This window comes from Amblyomma maculatum, chromosome 1 (genome assembly GCF_055883805.1).
Source record: "Amblyomma maculatum isolate TAMU_Amacu chromosome 1, ASM5588380v1, whole genome shotgun sequence".
In the NCBI taxonomy this organism is placed as follows: domain Eukaryota; kingdom Metazoa; phylum Arthropoda; class Arachnida; order Ixodida; family Ixodidae; genus Amblyomma; species Amblyomma maculatum.
The window spans coordinates 367348654-367366341 of NC_139344.1; the positions used below are offsets into that span (position 1 = coordinate 367348654).

Consider the following 17688-nt stretch of genomic DNA (forward strand, 5'->3'; position numbering starts at 1 on the left):
TAAATATTAACTAATAACAATGACTGATTAATTGTATTTGCATAATAAATTAATTGCTAATTAATGCCGCGCACCCAGTAAAATCAGCCACACAACAGTAACATAGAATGACTGCGAAGATACAATTAGGAGCATAAATACACTCGCAGAATGTGAAAGTGTAGTCGCTCGCTTTACTCGTAGCAGCATTCATAGCTACATGTGCAACAGTCACGTAGCAGAATGCAGCACTCAGGCTTTCGCCTTTCATCAATTGAGTCGCCAAAGTGTCCTCAAATTTTTTTTAACAGTCTCTTGGCCAAGCCATTCAAGCCTTTGCCGTTTTGGAATAATATGACAGTGCTGAAGAATTGAGCCTGTGAAAAAAAAAAAAAAAAAAATTACTTGGCATGCACTAAACCATGTATCTGTATACAGTTAAAACTCTATTTAATGAAGCTGATGGAAGCCACGAATAACTTATCGGGAACTTCGTTGAATTGAGTGAGGCAGTTCTGGCTCACCAATTTCAATAAATTCGATGATGGGGTGTATTGGCTTCCAGAAAGCCCGTGTGGCATCAGTTTGGCAAAGTGAAATTAGACCAAAAAGGAAATAGTTGCCCGCGGTAAGAAGAGACTCCGCTAACACGTATGAAAAAAAAAAAAAATTGTTACCTCAACAAGAATAGTCCAAGCTGACTACAAATGTATGTCCCCACAATAAATTCAGCGATCTTTGGTTGCGTGCGTTTCGTAAGAAATGACCGCAAGAATTACTCTTAACTTATGTGTCCAGCGTGTATTTCGTTCCCTTGTGCATTCCAGTCCAGCAAACTGGTGCAGCATACAAAAGGCATCCAGCACTTCACAGGTCATCCAGGGAATACAACTAAAAAATAAAAAAAATCTCGTTTTGTATGGCGCAGTTTTGTAAAATCAGGACGAAGGTGCTTGGCGATGTTACCGTTGACTCATATTCAATAAATTTTTGGGCATTGTCTACAAAACAGATTTTTCGAAAAAGGTTCGTTAAATCGGGACAGACCGTGAAATTCGTTTCGCAATTAGTTCATTGCATCCTTGTCAACTTGTCGTTGCATTCACTTTTGGTAATCGGTCGCGGTAGGCCCATGGCTAAACTCACTTATAACGTATGTTCGCATTGTGCTTGCTACGCGTACATGCTCGTGACTTTCAAGGTTATGTGTCTTTGTGGAATAATGACGTCACACATGGTGAGGCCAGGTGATGGACTTCATTGTATGACTGGTCATGTGGTAGCTAAGAAATTATTTACAATGCTGTAGCAATGATCACGTGACTTGGCCACTATCTTTAATCTGGGAGCGACAGAGAAATGGATGAGATACCGGCAAATGTAAGTAAGAGCTAACACTTAAAAAGTTATGCTAGCTAGCTCTTCTCCACCTGCACGCACAGCAAACAGCATGTTCATTATTAAACTTTCGCTTAGATTCTACCTCGTATGTGGATATCGCAGCCATGGCAAAAGGTATCTGAATCTAATCGAGGCCTACACTTGTGCAGCGCCCATGACCGGCCTGGCAAGCTTGCCGAGGCGAAGACATGCTTGCAAGTGAATGAATGCCTTGAAAGCCGGAAGCATGAACGATCAACTTCTGGATAAACAGCAAAGTTGTTTGGGTACTTTCGGGGAAGATTAGGCAAGCACTCTGCTCACAACTTTATCTGTAATGGTAAGCGTACATTGAGTTAAACATCTGTGTAGATTCGAGGTTAGTGTGAGCCAACCAAATGGCCCTCGCTCAGTCGCCGTCACATAGCCATGCAGAGAGGCAGTGCCGGACTTAAGCGCGTGGCAAATAATCACAGGCGGCTCATGTTTACATGTAATCAGGGGAAATTTCACAATTCAACGCTGCTATTCAGTATGACCTGTTGTAATCGGTTTGTCATGCACGTAGCAGCACAAGCAGTTAGTAGGGCTCCCACATTCGCCACCACGTCACTTCCTGTTGTGCAGTCGTGCCAACTTGAATTTGCCTTGCTACCTGTCGTACCTGTGGTGTGTACGGAACCTGCAAGGAAAAGTTTTCATTCTTCAGACTTCGAAAAGCGGTGCACTCGGAAAAAAAGAATTTCTGAATGTGTAGCAACATTTTGAGTCCGCTGCTTCAGAATCATGCGATTTCTCTACTTTCTTTTTGTCGCCATAAGTAATGCAGTGCACATTGCAGTTATTTGAACGAACCGACCGCTGTGTTCTTGCAGCGATGGCGATGACAGTGCTGTGACACGCTGTCGCCGCTGCATCTCGTTTCAGACGGAGGGGGTCCAGTGGCCGACGCACTGCGTCAAGCGACCATCTGCGACGCATCGGCACGACCGCTCAGCCAGAACCGCATCACGCACGTGGTGCTCTCGGTGTTCTTTATCAGCCTGCTCTTCATCGGCATCGGCGCCACGGCGGTCTACACGCTCGGCATACCTTACATTGATGACAATGTTGCCAACCGCGAGTCACCCTTGTACTTTGGTGAGTGCCCCTTTTCCTAGTCCTTTTTTGTGCCTTTGAAGTTTCTAGCTTCGTCATTTTACTTAGGGCAAGGGAGCTGATATTTCGCCCGGGGAATGACAGATGTTGGAAAGATTTTTCTCCACGTGTCTCTCTGCATAATGTCCAGGCACCTTATTTTTTTGTAAGTGTGTTTTGTACAGTGCGTAACTCATCTGAAAGCGAGCGAAATGCCGTTGACGTGCGAGATCCTGGCAGCGAAAAATCAAGCCCTACAAAACCGAACTCACTGTCACTCACTTAGTTGAAATAGAGGGAGGGAGAGAGAGAGAGCAAATTGATTCCCACCCATCCAATACGGCATCTCTTTCTCTGGGTGTCGGCAGGCAAAAGGGGTGCATTTGCCCCCCCCCCCATCAAGGTGTGAGGGTGTGATGTATCAGTGTTGATATTGTGAAACTTGTAATCCTTAAGAACAGAAAAGAGATTTCTTGATTTTGTTCTCTCTTCTACATGATGTCTCTTTGGCGCTGTGTAGTCTCTTAGATTGTATTTTGTCTTCTGCTTGAAGACAAAATCCTGCCGACACTCGGGGTCCTTTCAGTTCAGTTCAGTCGTTCAGTCGTGTCCGACTCTTCGTGACCCTATGGACCATATCACACCACGCTTTCCAGTCTCTCACTATCTTTCTAACATCACATAAACTTCATCTGCAGCGCCTCGAGGATGCCATCTAACCATCGCGTTCGCTTTACCATAAAGAAATTTACAATTTCTTTACAAAGCTTTCGGAAAGTGTACGTACCTGCTACAGTGGCTCAGAGGTTAAGACACTCGGCTACTGCATCAGGGTACCCTGAGGACTTGACTGCAGCAGCCGTGCTTCGATGGAGGCAAGACGCAAAAGCCTCCGTGTTCTGTGTGTCAGTGCATGTTAAAGATCCCCAGGCGGTCGAAATTATTCCATAGCCAACCACTATAGCAGTTCTACCTCTCTTTCTTCTTTCGTTCCCACCTTCCGCCCTTCCCTTATGGCATGGTTCAGGTGTTTAAGTATAAGTGTAACAGATAACATGCCTTTTTTTTTCTATAACCCAATTTTATTCCGTTGGAAAGTGCATAGCTTTTCTTTCTGGCCGTATGGCTGCGCTTAGGTGGAATCTAGTGCCATCACTGCCACATTACTAATGTGATGGCGCTAGGCACCTTTCATTGGTTATGCTACCATTACTTGAGCAACAGGGACACAACCGTGCATGTGAGACTTTCATCGGAAGCGATCACCACAGTATCATGGTGCACTTTTTACTATGTGACTGCAAACGGCCACCGACTCACACCTTCATAGGAGTGGAAATTTGCAATTGCTGTCTGCTTAGCCACCTCATTGGCTACGATACCTGATGTTTCTGATAAACAGCTACTTATTCTCCGGTCGAAGGTACTACATCTCTTTGTGGTGGCATGCATATGGCGTGAAAAAATTGGCCGGATTTTAACACTGCCTAAGCTGACCTAATCATGGGAAAGCACTGTTTGGTGTGGCTTTGCTTGGCAGTTCAGTTTTGAGAGACTAGCACAGAGTTTGGCAAAGTGTTAATCTTTACTGCACGGCATACAATTGGAAGTACAAATGTCATTGGTTCACGTGTCCGTGTCGCAAGCTAGCCTCCAAATGGACTGGCAAATGAGGTGCTAATTTTAAAGTGAAATGGTTGTCTGCACAGAGAATGGGTGTGTTGCAGTTTTGATCACGAGGACACGTGCAATGCACAGCATGGGAGAGTGTTGCGTTCTGCACGCAGGGCGATCGGCTTCAACAATAGTTACAATGTTTCATACTCAATTTCCATTAGAAATTTCTTGTTTTGAATCTGCTCCGCTCTAACTTTATTATTTTTTTCTTAGTATGAAAGCAATACAGGCAGGACATACAAGTATTAGATGGTTTTGCTAGGCTGTGAACCTCTGGATTAGTGTCTTCGCAACAAAAGCCCTGATACCAGCGGGTGAGCCAACGATTTGCCATTCAGCAAAAATTTGCAGACCCTCATGATTGAGCGATGCAGCTTGGAAGTGTCTGATCTACTTATTACATTCACATGTTTTAATTATCACACTCTGCTGTCATAAAAAAAGCAAAAGAGACACTGTCTCTCCCTTGAGGCAGAGTAGATGTAAGCATGAAATGTATTTATTACCGACATAGCATATCGGATAGCTCACGGACTCCGTGGCACTCTCTGGCTTCGTGCATCCCGGAACTAGGAGGACATTTGGGGATGCACGCACTGTTCCAGCAGCAGCACAGCATGTGGGCACCAGTCGGCAACTCAAGAAATTTTGAAAGTTTTAGGTTCGCCTTCATGCTCTCCATCAGGTCCTAGCTTTCCCTGGGTACAGTCACCCATATGGCAGGCTACTGTAGAGCCGGCTATTGCTGAGCAAGCAATTCTACTGCGGTTATTTGCAAACTGCTGTATGTTTGTTACTTGAAATTTGTATCTGTGGAAGTAGGTTTTTTAAATTTCTTTTTAAATTTTCAGGTATCACAATAGGTGTTAGGATATTTGGTCCTGTATTTGGCTTCCTTCTTGGCTCCTACTGCACAAGCGTCTATGTCAACTTTCCATTTGGTAAGCCAATTTTTGTGATACCATGTCAAACCTCATGCTTTTTTTTTTTCAAAATTACTGTCATTTTGTGTTGTAGAGGTACTTTGTTGAGGCAAAGCATGATAGTGTAATGTTGAACACGAAAGCACTGAAGAAAGTGTGCATACATTGGAAAGGCAAGCCAGGGTTTTTTTGTTTCTCATGACCACTATTTCTGATTATGTCTTTGTTCGATCATGACCTATCGTCATAGTTTTCTCACCCTATTGTTGCAAATATTGAGGGCGTTTGTTAAATGTAAGGAAGAGCTTTTCGATGCTTCCTTAACTGAGACACTAGATGGAAGGCTATAATAAGCTACTTAATGCATTCAGTCTGTGCCATAGTTTAGATAGAGTATATAACTCGTGGAGTGGTTGCTGTTTCTCTAAATTAATGCACATTCTTGTCTACTGTGATATCTTATCTTTTGCGTATTGTGCGAGTTTTTTTAGCAGTGTAAGCGGTAGTTGCCTCATAGCACCTACTGAAAGATGTGCTTCATGCTGTGCAGTAGCTGACTTTCTTGACTGTAATATGGAATCCTCTGCTATATTTGTGGTTTAGAACTCAGTTCAGAGCTGTAGTGTAATATTATGGCACATGCCTATTGTGATTTCTCCAAGCTTTTATGGCCACATGCACACAGGAACCTGGGAAAGAAAAAGACATAGCCCTTTTCTTTCTTTCTTTGCTTCAGGGACCTAAATTTCTGTGTGAATCTGTCACGTTTGTTCGTGCTCGAAGCCACCAGCGCATGGCTTTGCCAGTTTGGATACGAAGCAAGATGCAACTAAATTTATCTCAAAACTATCGGAGCCGCGTGCATCTCCCTTCAGGTTGTTCGGGAATGTCATGGTTACTGTAATGCCTCATGTCCAAATTTATTTCAGTGTAAATTTTAAATTTGTCATGGACAGTGATGTTTTTTCTTCGCGAATCGCCAAGCAACCTTTCTTTGCACCATGTCACCACTGCCACCAAGTTTGTTTCTTTGTGGATACAAGTCAGCCCAATAAAGAGTTTGTTCCGGTGCCACGCCTCATCCACTGTCTACATTACTGTCTCCACTACATGAAAGTAGGGAAATTTGATATACCGTGATCAGCGATCTGCCACCATGACCCCCTACCATGTGCAGGCTGATTAGTCCCGACGGGCAGGTTTATGTGCAGACTTCCAGCATGTAGTGCCATCTGTCGGCGTCAAGGAGATCTGGGCATGCGCTGTGGAATGTACGGGGGCAAATCACTGTTACGGATTGCGGATCGCGGTAATCTAAAACAATATAGTATTGTTAAGAAAACAACACACAAGTGTCACTGTCCATGGCAACATATGCCTAAACCAAGTAAACGGAAAGAGCCGCAGATATTTTCTTCTTTTTTTCTTCTGTTTAAATGTGTAAAGCACATATGTTGCTAGTAGTCAAAGAAGTTACCCAGTGCAGTTGGGGCAACTAAACAAAGTGCAAAAAGAAACAATTTCGTCGGCTTCAGTTAACTCTAATATTAGTTGGAAGTGTTGCTGTCCTTCTTTGCCGAGTTTAATTTAATGTCACACTCACTGTGGTTGCGGTCCGTCCATGTCCAAATGTGCAGAGACGTCCAACCTGTCGCCGGGCAACCCACACTGGGTGGGTGCTTGGTGGCTGGGTGTGTTCATTGTGGGTGCGGCACTCATCGTTACGGCACTGCCCATGATGGCGTTTCCGCGCAACCTGCCTCAACGGCGGTCCTCGCAACGAGTGCCGCGGCCCGCCTTGGACCGCAATGGCGCCATCTGCCCCAAACACCAGCTTCAGCAGAAGGTGCCGCTAATCAGTTCGCCACCTGCTTCACCGTCGGGAGCCAAGAAGGCTCTGAAAGACAAGCCCACACTCAGAGGTGCCTACCATTTCTTGCTGCTTTGCTTCCCTGCCATCCGCATTCTTCCGCTCTTTTTTTTTTTTCTTTCTTTTGTTATTTTCACTGGTGACGGTTTGCTATAAGTACTTCAGGTAGAGCAAGGAGGGTCAGTCGTCCAGAACAGTTGTGCAAAGATGCCCTGGCATCCAGCAGAGTGTGATTATTGGTAATGAAAAAATTAAAATTGTAATGACAATAGTGCAGAGAATGAGGATGATGGGAAGAAGGAAAATGTGACACCTTTTTCCCATCATTCTCATCTTTTTTTACTCCACTTTCATGGTGAATCTGAATACATGCTCGTAACCTTCCACCTTACCACAGGAAAAGAAATGCGCAGCTGCTGTCTATTTGAACAATCCTGAATCACTGGAGGAGGGCAGCAAGTTTTGGAAGCGTTCCTTTTAACGAGGCATTTGTTCAATGAGTATTTGGCTGTGAACCATCGACACTTATATATATACTTTTTACCAACATATTTTGCTATTTCATAGCAATATGCGTTCATAATGTATTGCATACAAGGGAGCAGGCAGATGTTTCAGATAGTATAGCTGCATTGGCTTTCCGATATTTTTAGGCAATTTTTAGCTTTGCTTCTCTTGACTGTATGATATTAGCTCGGACTGGTTTATGGTGAGACATAGTAAGCATTACACAGTGCAGGAGATACGGCATAACTTTATTGAACTGATTTCACAATGCATACGATGCACAGTCATAACCAACATAGGATTTTTTTTTTCTATTAACCGAAACCACTTGGGATCGGAGTTTGCTATATTGCATGCTGAGTGCTTAAGTGAACTGAATCTTTCATAGGCTAGAAGTAGTTTATTTGCACTTGCATGTTGCTGCTAATTGGTGTAAAATACTCATTGATACGTTCCCGTTTCATACACTCAAAATCGGCTGCAATAAAAACACCTCCCATAGTGTCGCACTTTTCCTTTTCCTGTTATACATTCCCAGATGACACAACTTCTCGCTTACTATGTTTGAGAATTCCAACAAATTATACTCACTTAATAAAATTGACGATGAACAGCACGAGTAGCTCACATACGAGCGGTTTGAATGGGAGGGGGAAGCGACATGAAAAACAGAGAATAATTTAATGTTGAGGCTTCTCTGCAGCGCCTAAGTGCAAAGGGGCGAAGCCTCAAAGAATGACAACGAAAAGACGTATGAGAGGTCTGTAAAGACATGTCTTGAAGATGAGAAATGCAGCAGCGTCTTTGCAGTACTTTGGAGTGATAAGGGGTGAAACATTTCAGAACCGATACCATTGTGTGCTTGCACACAAATGGCCGGGGCTGGGGAACGTGATGACACTCAACCAGTTCTATGGTTTCTCCACAGACCATTGGTGTAAGGGGGTGAAGCATCGGACACGGTGGGGGAGCGATTGCGACTTTGCACTGCTGTATAGTGACCGTGTATGTTGCTAAATCTTTTCCGCAGTAAGGACAATGCAAAATGTGGGCCAAATTGTGCGAGATATACAAAAAGGAGCTGTTCTCACTTATTGTAAAAAAATTCTAATCTACACTCTCATTCAGTGAAAGTGTCAGTACTAAACGCATTCAGCAGTTATATTTTTCATAATCAGGTAATTTGTGTTATACGTTTCCTCAGATTATGCATTTTACCCTCGCGTTAACAAAAAGTGTCAATGAGCTTTTACTGTAAACTAACTGTGCTGCGAACATTTTCTGGAAGTCATATATATGCATGTGCACCCACTCAAGCATGGAAATTGGTCAAGTTTCTGGAGTAATTTTCAGTGTTGAGGGTCCTCTAGCTTCATTTCAGTTTTTTTTTTTGTGGCTTTTCAAGCTACCGAAAGCGATAACAGTGCCTCCTGCTGGTGATGTTATGCCAGTTTTAGTGATCCAATGGTTATAGTTTGTAGAAGGATGTATTATGTACAGTCCTTGTCAAAACTGTAGAGCCCAGGGGGTCTTCTTCTGAGCCACTTGTAATGCATTTCCAGCTTTCCGAATATCTTGTTGGTAAGAAGATTTTTCCGATGGGAATGACCTCCACTAATGCTAAATCAGCGCCACTACATGGCTCAGAAGCAAACCCCCTGGGTTCTACACCTTGGACAAAGGCTGTACATTTATAATATATTAGCATCCTCAAGGGGGGGGGGGGGGATAGAACATAAAGAAATGAGAAAAACTATAACTTCTTAAAGCGTAAATATGAGAAAGAATAAGGACAATTAAGTGACAGCATTACAAGGAGAAAATGCATTCAAATTCAGACATGGGACCAAACTAGTCTTTTGCTGCTGACTTGTATATTTTGCTGTGAGTTACAAACACACCTCTGAGATTTTCTCCTACGTTTTAGAAGAAGTAAGTTCATCGCAGGTGCAAGTAAATGCACTAGTTGTTTGGAATGAGGCTTTGTAATGCCACTTGGACTAGTTTACTTTATGATGTAAACCGAAGATTAGCTGTGTTGTTTTGGTTTGAGTTGTTTGATTTATTCCTGTTTAGTGCCATTATGCTTCCTCCTCATAGGCACAGGGCCGAATCTTCTGGCCTTTTACTTACACTATGACTTTTTGCTGCAGTTCGGAGTAGAACCAAAGCCCTGTTCGAATGAACGATTGCAAAGATATGACATTCTTGCTCAAACAGTCGAGGACATGAAATTGAAGGTTAACATTATGCACCACAAAATGTGGGTTTTATAGTTGCAATTTGTTTAATGGGGCACCGGTGACAATTTGAAGTTGGCTCACATCAGTAGATTACCTCTTTCTAACGACACGGAGCCAACTCTTAACTGAAATCTGAACACTTATGAGCTAGAAAGCAGCACAGGATTGAGAACTCGGGTACGAAGCTACCCGCAGTGGTCGCATTTGAATGGAAGTGAAACGCCAAACGTGTGGTTTGCAATGGAAGTGCACATAAAAGACCCCCCCCTGGTCAAAAATTAATCTAGAGCTCCCTGCTATGGCGTCCCTCATAGCCCGAGTTGCTTTGCAACATTGAACCTCACGTAACAAAATAAAAGATTAAGAGGTACAGGAATTGCTACCGCAGGGCGTTTTCACCATTGTAAGCGGCAGAGGCGTCAGGTCGATGTTATTATGAGAGTCTCCGAGATTGGGATGATGCGCCATTCACTACCAGATGTGATCACACAGTTCTTAACCATTAGTAAAGTCTTGAGTTCGAATGACTGGTGGGAAAAAAATTGACTTCATTTTAATTTTGTGTTTTCTTTTCTGCGGCAACAAGCACCTTTTCCTGCTCTCTAGTAGACATCTAGTACACAGCAAGACAGTTAGCTAGCTAAACATCTAGTAGACAGGTAGAAAAAGCTAGAAAAAGACAAGAAAAATAAAGACTAGCTGCTGTTGTCCTCAGCACGTCTTAGCACTGTTTCATTCTTAATATGTGAAAATGGCATTTGCGAGTATGCGTGCATTTATTTCCAGTGCTTAGCTGTATGTATGTGTGCGCCATGCTTTTGCTGCTGCTGCTTGTGCTACATGCATGCTTTTTCACACCTCGCTTTGCCCGGCTGCTACTTATAGCTTTCTATAGGTGCTCTTTCTCTTTCAGACTTCCCCACAGCCATCCGGCGGCTGTTGAAGAACGAGATCCTGCTGTACCGGACGGCCAGCAGTGTCCTGCACATCTTGCCAATTGCCGGACTCTACACTTTCCTGCCCAAGTACTTGGAGAGCCAGTTTCGGCTCACCGAGACCAAGGCCAACATGATCACAGGTGAGGAAAATCTGAATAAGCTCTTTACTCGCTGACGTTGAGAAGCGCAGCACCTGTACGTAGTTAGCTGTAAACAGCTCGAGTCTGTAGTTATGCTGGGCCCATTTTCATGTCTGCCAATTACTGTTCCTTCGTGACAAAGAAATAATATTTTAATTTTTCTTGTTACTTAAATAAGAAGCAAACCTCGAGATAGAATTACAAGGGCAAGGATTTTAATGCCTCTCAATTGTTTTAAGACGAAAAAAAAAAAAAAACTGCCCTTGCATTTTTCTTCCATCTTCATTTTACAGAGCCAGTCTTTTTGACTAGGAATCTAATTAATGCTTCCATTCTCATGCAGCACGTTGTAACATGCCATATAGTTTATGTTCCTATTTCTGGTGCCTGAAAGCACTGAGAATCCCCTGGTGTTTTCAGTCTCGTGTGATAGCACTATCTTTTTTTTACATTAAATGTAACTATTACTATCTGAATAAAAATGTTTTGCAGTATAGATAATAGTTTGCTTCACGCTTTGTCTCATATTGCAACAAACAGTTGCAGTGGGGGGGGCGGGGGTAGAAGGGGGAAAATATGGAAAAGTAATTAGTGGTTGAAAATGCAGAAAATATAGCATCACTTGCTGGCTTTACTTGAAGGAAAAAAAATAGCAAAATTGCTTTTGTGTCGAGTTTTGAAGCGGATATTTGTAAGTACTGCATTAAGAATACAGTGAGCTAAGTTCAGTAGCGCCAGTGGCATTAACAATTAATTTACTATGTTTGCTTGGTTATAAGTCTAGCTGTCTTTTAAATATGAAAATCTGAAGTAGCTATAGTTAGGGGGTGGGGTTGAATTGCAATCGAAACCGAAGCATTGTGTAGCCAATAAAGGAGAGACAAAGAAGATATTAGGAACACTACGGTGTAGTTAAAGTTTTGTGTGCTTTATGGCTCCGTGTGTAAAATACAATCGTCTAAACTTGATGCTTCCTTCATAATTACTATACTTCTGTTGGGGGCTATCATCATCATTAAGCCTGACTATACCCACTGCAGGGTGAAGGCTTCTCCCATATTTCTCCAATTAACCCCCGGTCCTGTTCTAGCTGCGTCCACTTGACCCTTGCAGACTTCCTAACCTCCTAACAGGCAAAACACTAAGCAGGAAGGTAAGGTTAAGAGGTTAGGGGCTATAGAGCTAACCTGGTCAGTGCAGTAGAGTTGGCCAAGGTCCAGTGGCAGTTGAAACCTTTCTTAGTGCAACCAAGACATGCTCATCTTATTAAACTTGCTTGTTTAAATGTATGAAGTGCCAGAAAAGCATTGAATACTATAAAAGGACCCACTTTTCGTGAGATCAGTATTTCGTGAATTCAGCTGAAGTCCCAATTTACGATTATTTTACGGGGCTATATGTTTTGCGGAGAGGACTTTTACTTTCCTTTGCGCACGAGAAAGTTTTGTGCTATGGACAATGTTCACGAGGGGTAAAGGCAAATGTGAGATAGTGTATGATATAGAATATGATAGTAGTAGAGTGAGTGTTTTGCAAGAGAAGAAAGACTAGCAAGGAGGGAATGCAGAGCCAGGTGGTGCGGTGTGCTGAAGCTGTGAAAATTGCAGGAATGGATAAAATGGTCTCGGCTAGCTCTGGAAATTGAGTAAGATGGAGTCCAAAGACAGACTCCGCCCACACCACTAATGTATCAATGGAAGCGGGACTGTCAATGATGGCGATGCCGGTTGACTGTTGCAGGGTTTGCTGGCATTCTCGTCATGGGCGTGGGCATTTTCGCCAGCGGCACATTCATGCGCAAGTACAAGCCCAACGCCCGCTTTGTTGCCAAATGGATTGCGTTCACTGCCCTGGCCTACTCCATTGGCATGGTCATCCTCATGTGGGTGGGCTGTCCACTCGGAGACTACGTTGGCCTCAATTCAGAACAGTGAGTCCCTGAATTCCACTCCATAACAATTGTTTTCGAGGACACGCTGCTGTACTCTTCGGCTTTGCTACTTTGTGTGAGGTCATTTTTCCGCAACATTGGCAGTGGTGGGCATCTTTTCGTTGGTTTTGCCATGTTTCAACAGAGGTACTTCGGCTGATATGTCGCATGAGATTTTTACCTGTAGTGCTGCAAAGCTGACTTCAGTTTTACGAACCGCACTTTCATCAGGCCTGGTGCAAGCTCTCCTACATGAGGTAGCGTTACACAATGCATAACGCTAAACTCTATGCTTTAAGCTGTGATGCGAGGTTCACGACAATTTGTTTCATTGTGGCGACTGTGTCGGCCTGTGTGGAGAACGAAGAATGTAGGGGCATTTGTTTGATGAAATCAGCAGGAGCGGTGTTTAAAGGCGACCTGCAGTGAAGTTTGCCATGTCAATTGCAGCACCTTTAACACAGTGAGAAGAGAATGCAGTTTTTAGGGCACTCGAGGTACTTTTGCTTATCACCATGCCTTATTTCCATAAGCCTTTGCTTATCACCATGAGTATTTGCGCTCTGTTGAAGCCATGTGTGGCATGCATCAGCTAACTGGGCTACTTTGAGAAAAGTTAGGCAGAGATAGTTAAATCAGCCGCACGCATGGTTTTGGTGGTTCAGAATGCAGTTTTGCATTTGTAGCTATCCAAGTGGCTAATGGCAGCAGTTCTGAAGCTCGTATTGGAAGAATTACAGTGCCGTTTCAGATTTTATTTTCAGATCATTTTATTTCAGATCAGAAAGATTTTATTTAATGACTGTGTTTAGTGAGTGTCTTTACTTCAAGTGAGAGGAATGCTCTAGTGTGCGCTTAATGGCAACAAGCGTGTGTTTAGATCTGATTGGACTCTTTTAAAAAGCTGCCCACTGTTCTTTTTCTCTCCCTCAACATGCTTATATATGCATTGTGGGTTTGTGTCCAATGCTAAATTTTTGCATTCTCATTAGTTCTCTGGTTTCGTTTATGCATACTGTATTTACTCGCGTATAACCTGCACCAAATTTTGAAAAAAAAAAAAAAGCGTTTAAAAGGGGGGGGGGGGGGTGCGGGTTATCTGCAAATTTTTTTTTGGTCAGCTGCACGGCAATGTGCTGGCTCCCCATGTAGTCTGCCATCCCCATCATCATTGACGCTCGTCAAGCCAATAAGGAGCCAACAAGAAGCATAGCCAAATTCACACCCATACCATAGTCAGTTTATTCTCTACGCCATTGGTCACGCTTTTGTTAGGCCTTTTGTCAGGTGCTGTTTCAACACCCAGTCAACTCAGTTTGCACTTTTGGCCTGCTTTGTTTTGGTGTCTTGAGTGCGACTCAGTGGAAGTCTTTCAAAGCGAAAGAGAAGCTAAAGATTACAGCCACTGCTGAAGAAATTGGCAACAATGCTGCAGCCAAACATGACGTTGACGAATCATGCATTCGTGACTGGAGAAAGAAAGAAAACAGTCTTGAAGCAATGAACTGAGACTAGCGAACATTTTGTGGTCCGAATACTGGCTTGTACCCTACCTCGAGACACAGCTTGCCAAGCTCATTGAGGAGCAGGCCACGCAGGCCAGCAAGGCACCCGGGAACGAAAACCAGGTGCCTTGCTGGCATGCTGGCCGATGCTCTTGCTGGATTCCTTGCGAGGCCACTGCACTGATGCAGGCTCGCCTCGTTGAGAGTGGCCCCAACTTCGTTGTGATAACTGGTGGCATGACATCAATGCTACAGCCACTCAACGTGCACCTGAACAAGCCATTCACGGCACACGTGAAGTGGTTAACGAGCCCAGTGGATGGCTGACGGCCTTTACACCCTCACACCGATAGGACGCGTGTGAAGGCTCGATATTTCACTGCTCTGCCAGTGGATTGTGGACGTGTGGAAAGCGATACCGGCCAACTTGGTGCGTAAAAGCTTAAAAAAAAAATGTGCCATCAATAACAGCTTGGATGGTTTCGAGGACAACAACGTTTTTGTGAGCAGCAATGAAGCCTGGGTTGGTAGCAGTGAGATGGTGACGATTGAGAATCAGATAACTAGTGACATTGTGGCGGTCATTTGAATAAATGTCCTGAAAACAAAATGATCATTGAGTGCGCAGTTGTATTTTTGTAGTGCTGATTTGTTTTTGTTTTTGAGATAAACGTGCAGGTTATACGCGAGGTCTTTTTTTAAATTTTATTTCGCGTAGTTCAAAGTTAGAGGTGCGGGTTATATGCAGGGGCAAGCGGGTAAATACGATATTTGTGTTTATTTAATTAAGGAAAAGAAAATTATGTGGTACATGTCAAGAGGCTTAGAAAAAAAATGAAACCTGTGGTAATGATGTTCAGATAGAAATGGTCCTGTACAGGACATCTGGTGCTGAGAACAAATGAAACGGAGCTGAGGGGGCAGGTGGCTAATTGGGTATTTGTGATTGGGAAGTTTTCTGAATTAGAATGTCTTCAGTTGGTATAAACTAGAGCTAATTAAACACGGCCTTGCTAGATATTTTACCCTTTTCATCATAGGTTACTGTTGGGGCTTTGAAACAGTCTATTGATCAGAGAAAAAACATCATTTACATGATTTCAGCTAGCTCTTACATACTTTGCATTAATCAGTGTGGAAAGTCGAGCAAGTTGGAGCTTAGTCATACTGGCCATAGAGTGCAAAATAAATACCAAGATTTTGAAATTTAAGAGGGTGGGACTGGTGCCGACTCAGAACTAGGATTTTTTTTCTTTGGAGACTTTTATGTCTCCGTTCCCGTTAGAGATTGCCAACCTGCATTTATTTAACTTTACGAGAAGCTCACTTCTTTGGACTGCTGAAGCATTGCTATGCGTCTGAAGTCCAAGGGTTGGGAGAACTTTTCAGGAACATTATTAGATGATCGCCCCTTCTAGTGAGAATGAACATGGCAAGACAAAGATATAGCACCACCAGCGATACACTTTCAGTGGGCACTTGTTGGTCATACATGTAGTCATCAGTCATTTGTCCCAAACAGGCCTCTTGAACTAGGGGCTGCCATCACTGAACTTCATTTAAGTGCCATGTCATAGCGCATTCATTCGTTGTATTTGTCCCCTTTTCTTCTTTCAGCAAGAACCTAGGCTTTCTACCTCCTGCCTGCAACAGCACATCTTGCGAGTGCAAGTCTGGGCTGTTCTCTCCAGTGTGCCATGATAGTGTGACCTACTTGTCGCCATGCCTGGCTGGCTGTTCACAAGTGTCTGGCAGTGATCAGCAGGTGTGTGTGCCACCTGGCATCATCACTGATTCCATCTTGCTGTCAGGCCCGTGTGCATGCAAGTGCATTGTTAACATGAACCCGCAGGGGTTCCCCCCATGACTTACCTGCTCCTATCTTTCAGCTGCTTAGTTGCATAGCTCACAAGACATGCAGGTAGGCAGAGAGGCATTCTGGCATTTGATACATGTATGAATGGGCATAGATTGGGGAAGCCATAGATTACAAAAAAAAATCAAATCAAATCAAATATTTATTCCCATCGTGTTCTCAACAAATAGAAGACTATGGCAAAAAAAGCTGCGAGTAGGGGGCTTTACGAGTCCGCAGCACCATATGTATAAGGCGGCGTCTGGACAGCGCCACAGGATAAACAAAAGCAGTGAACACTCCGGCCAGAATAAATAAACAACAGAATAAATAAAAGCAGGTTTCTCAGTCTGCAAACATCTCTCTAAGTTGAGCAGTAAAACGAATAAATAAATAAAAGTTAGTGAACTGGTATTTTTTAACAGTAATGGCACAAAATAACACACACAAAAATATGGCAAGAGAGAATGGCTGATATCAAAGAATATTAAAACTAGCTCAAGCAAATGAGTTGTCGAAGCCATGGATAGCTGAAACTTAGATTCTGGGTGAAAGATATGCCAGATGTGAAAATTTGAATCAACCTGGATGAAATCTTGATGGGTAGCTGCAGGAGATCATGGGCGCGTAGCACAGGTATAGACATATCATGGTTACAGATGCAGACACTGCGAACAACCACGTGTGTGTACTGATTGAGAAATATCAATGGAAACAATCAAATGGGAATTCTAAAGAAAAGAGGTGGACACACACAGACATACAGCTTATACATAATAGCGATGAAAACAGAACCTGTGGCTTATGAACTTAGAAGTGATACTCGGTCTGATCGCAGCTGTTGTTTATGCATTGCTACAGATGTCACCGAATGACACATTTGTCAAAGTTTTCCCAGTAAGAATCTTTTTTTTACGTAATTTGACAGAAAATGTTCAATTTAGTTAGGAAAAAATACAGTTCAATCTGGTTACAACAAACAATATAACAAATTATTGGATGAAATGAAGTAAAAGCAAAGTTTGGTTAGTCGATGCCTTATTTCTACGGTAATTTTATCTGTGCAGTGAAGCAAAAAAGAATCTAAATTTAAATTCTAAATTTGATGCTGAATTGGTGAAAATTAAGTTTATTGAATTCACATGGGTAAAAATACTTTAGGGTGCTGAAAAAATTTTAAGAAATGTATTGTTTTGATTGTTTGGATTGGCTTGACTGTAAATGATGTGTAACAGTTGATGGGGCTGGTATTAATGATGCACTTGAATTTGCTAGTTTAGTACTGTAGGCAGCAAACAGGACACTATGTTAATTATTGCAGAAAATATATTTGCACAGCATACTTTTTTTAATGTGAAATTCTTTTTAGGCTCATGGGCTGCGGAAATGTTCGCAAAAAGTGTTGACAGGAATTGTTCGCGGGAAATTTCCGTACAAACAGAAAAAAAATGTCTCCACTAGGAAACTAACCACTATACCTCCAACCCCCGCTGAGCACGCAATCCACTCAGCCACCCCAGGCTCGTACGATACCGATCATAATTTTCCTTGTCTAGATTGGGAATAACAGTAGCAATGACAGTGATACAGCCAAGCCAGTGAAG

General features: G+C 43.0%; 1 protein-coding gene across 9 annotated transcripts in view; it reads left to right on the forward strand.

The window, feature by feature from the left end:
* The window catches only part of LOC146208067 (solute carrier organic anion transporter family member 74D-like), a 190170-nt gene that overhangs the window by 165497 nt on the left and 6985 nt on the right, over positions 1-17688 (forward strand). For 8 of the 9 annotated variants that reach the window (XM_084591741.1, XM_084591739.1, XM_084591740.1 and 5 more), the window contains 6 exons: positions 2287-2499; positions 5025-5114; positions 6734-7018; positions 10612-10794; positions 12535-12724; positions 15847-15994. In XM_084591741.1, the coding sequence (XP_084447867.1) occupies positions 2287-2499; positions 5025-5114; positions 6734-7018; positions 10612-10794; positions 12535-12724; positions 15847-15994 (1109 nt within the window). The remainder of the gene's footprint in view (positions 1-2286; positions 2500-5024; positions 5115-6733; positions 7019-10611; positions 10795-12534; positions 12725-15846; positions 15995-17688) is intronic. The other variant, XM_084591746.1, reaches the window with a different exon arrangement.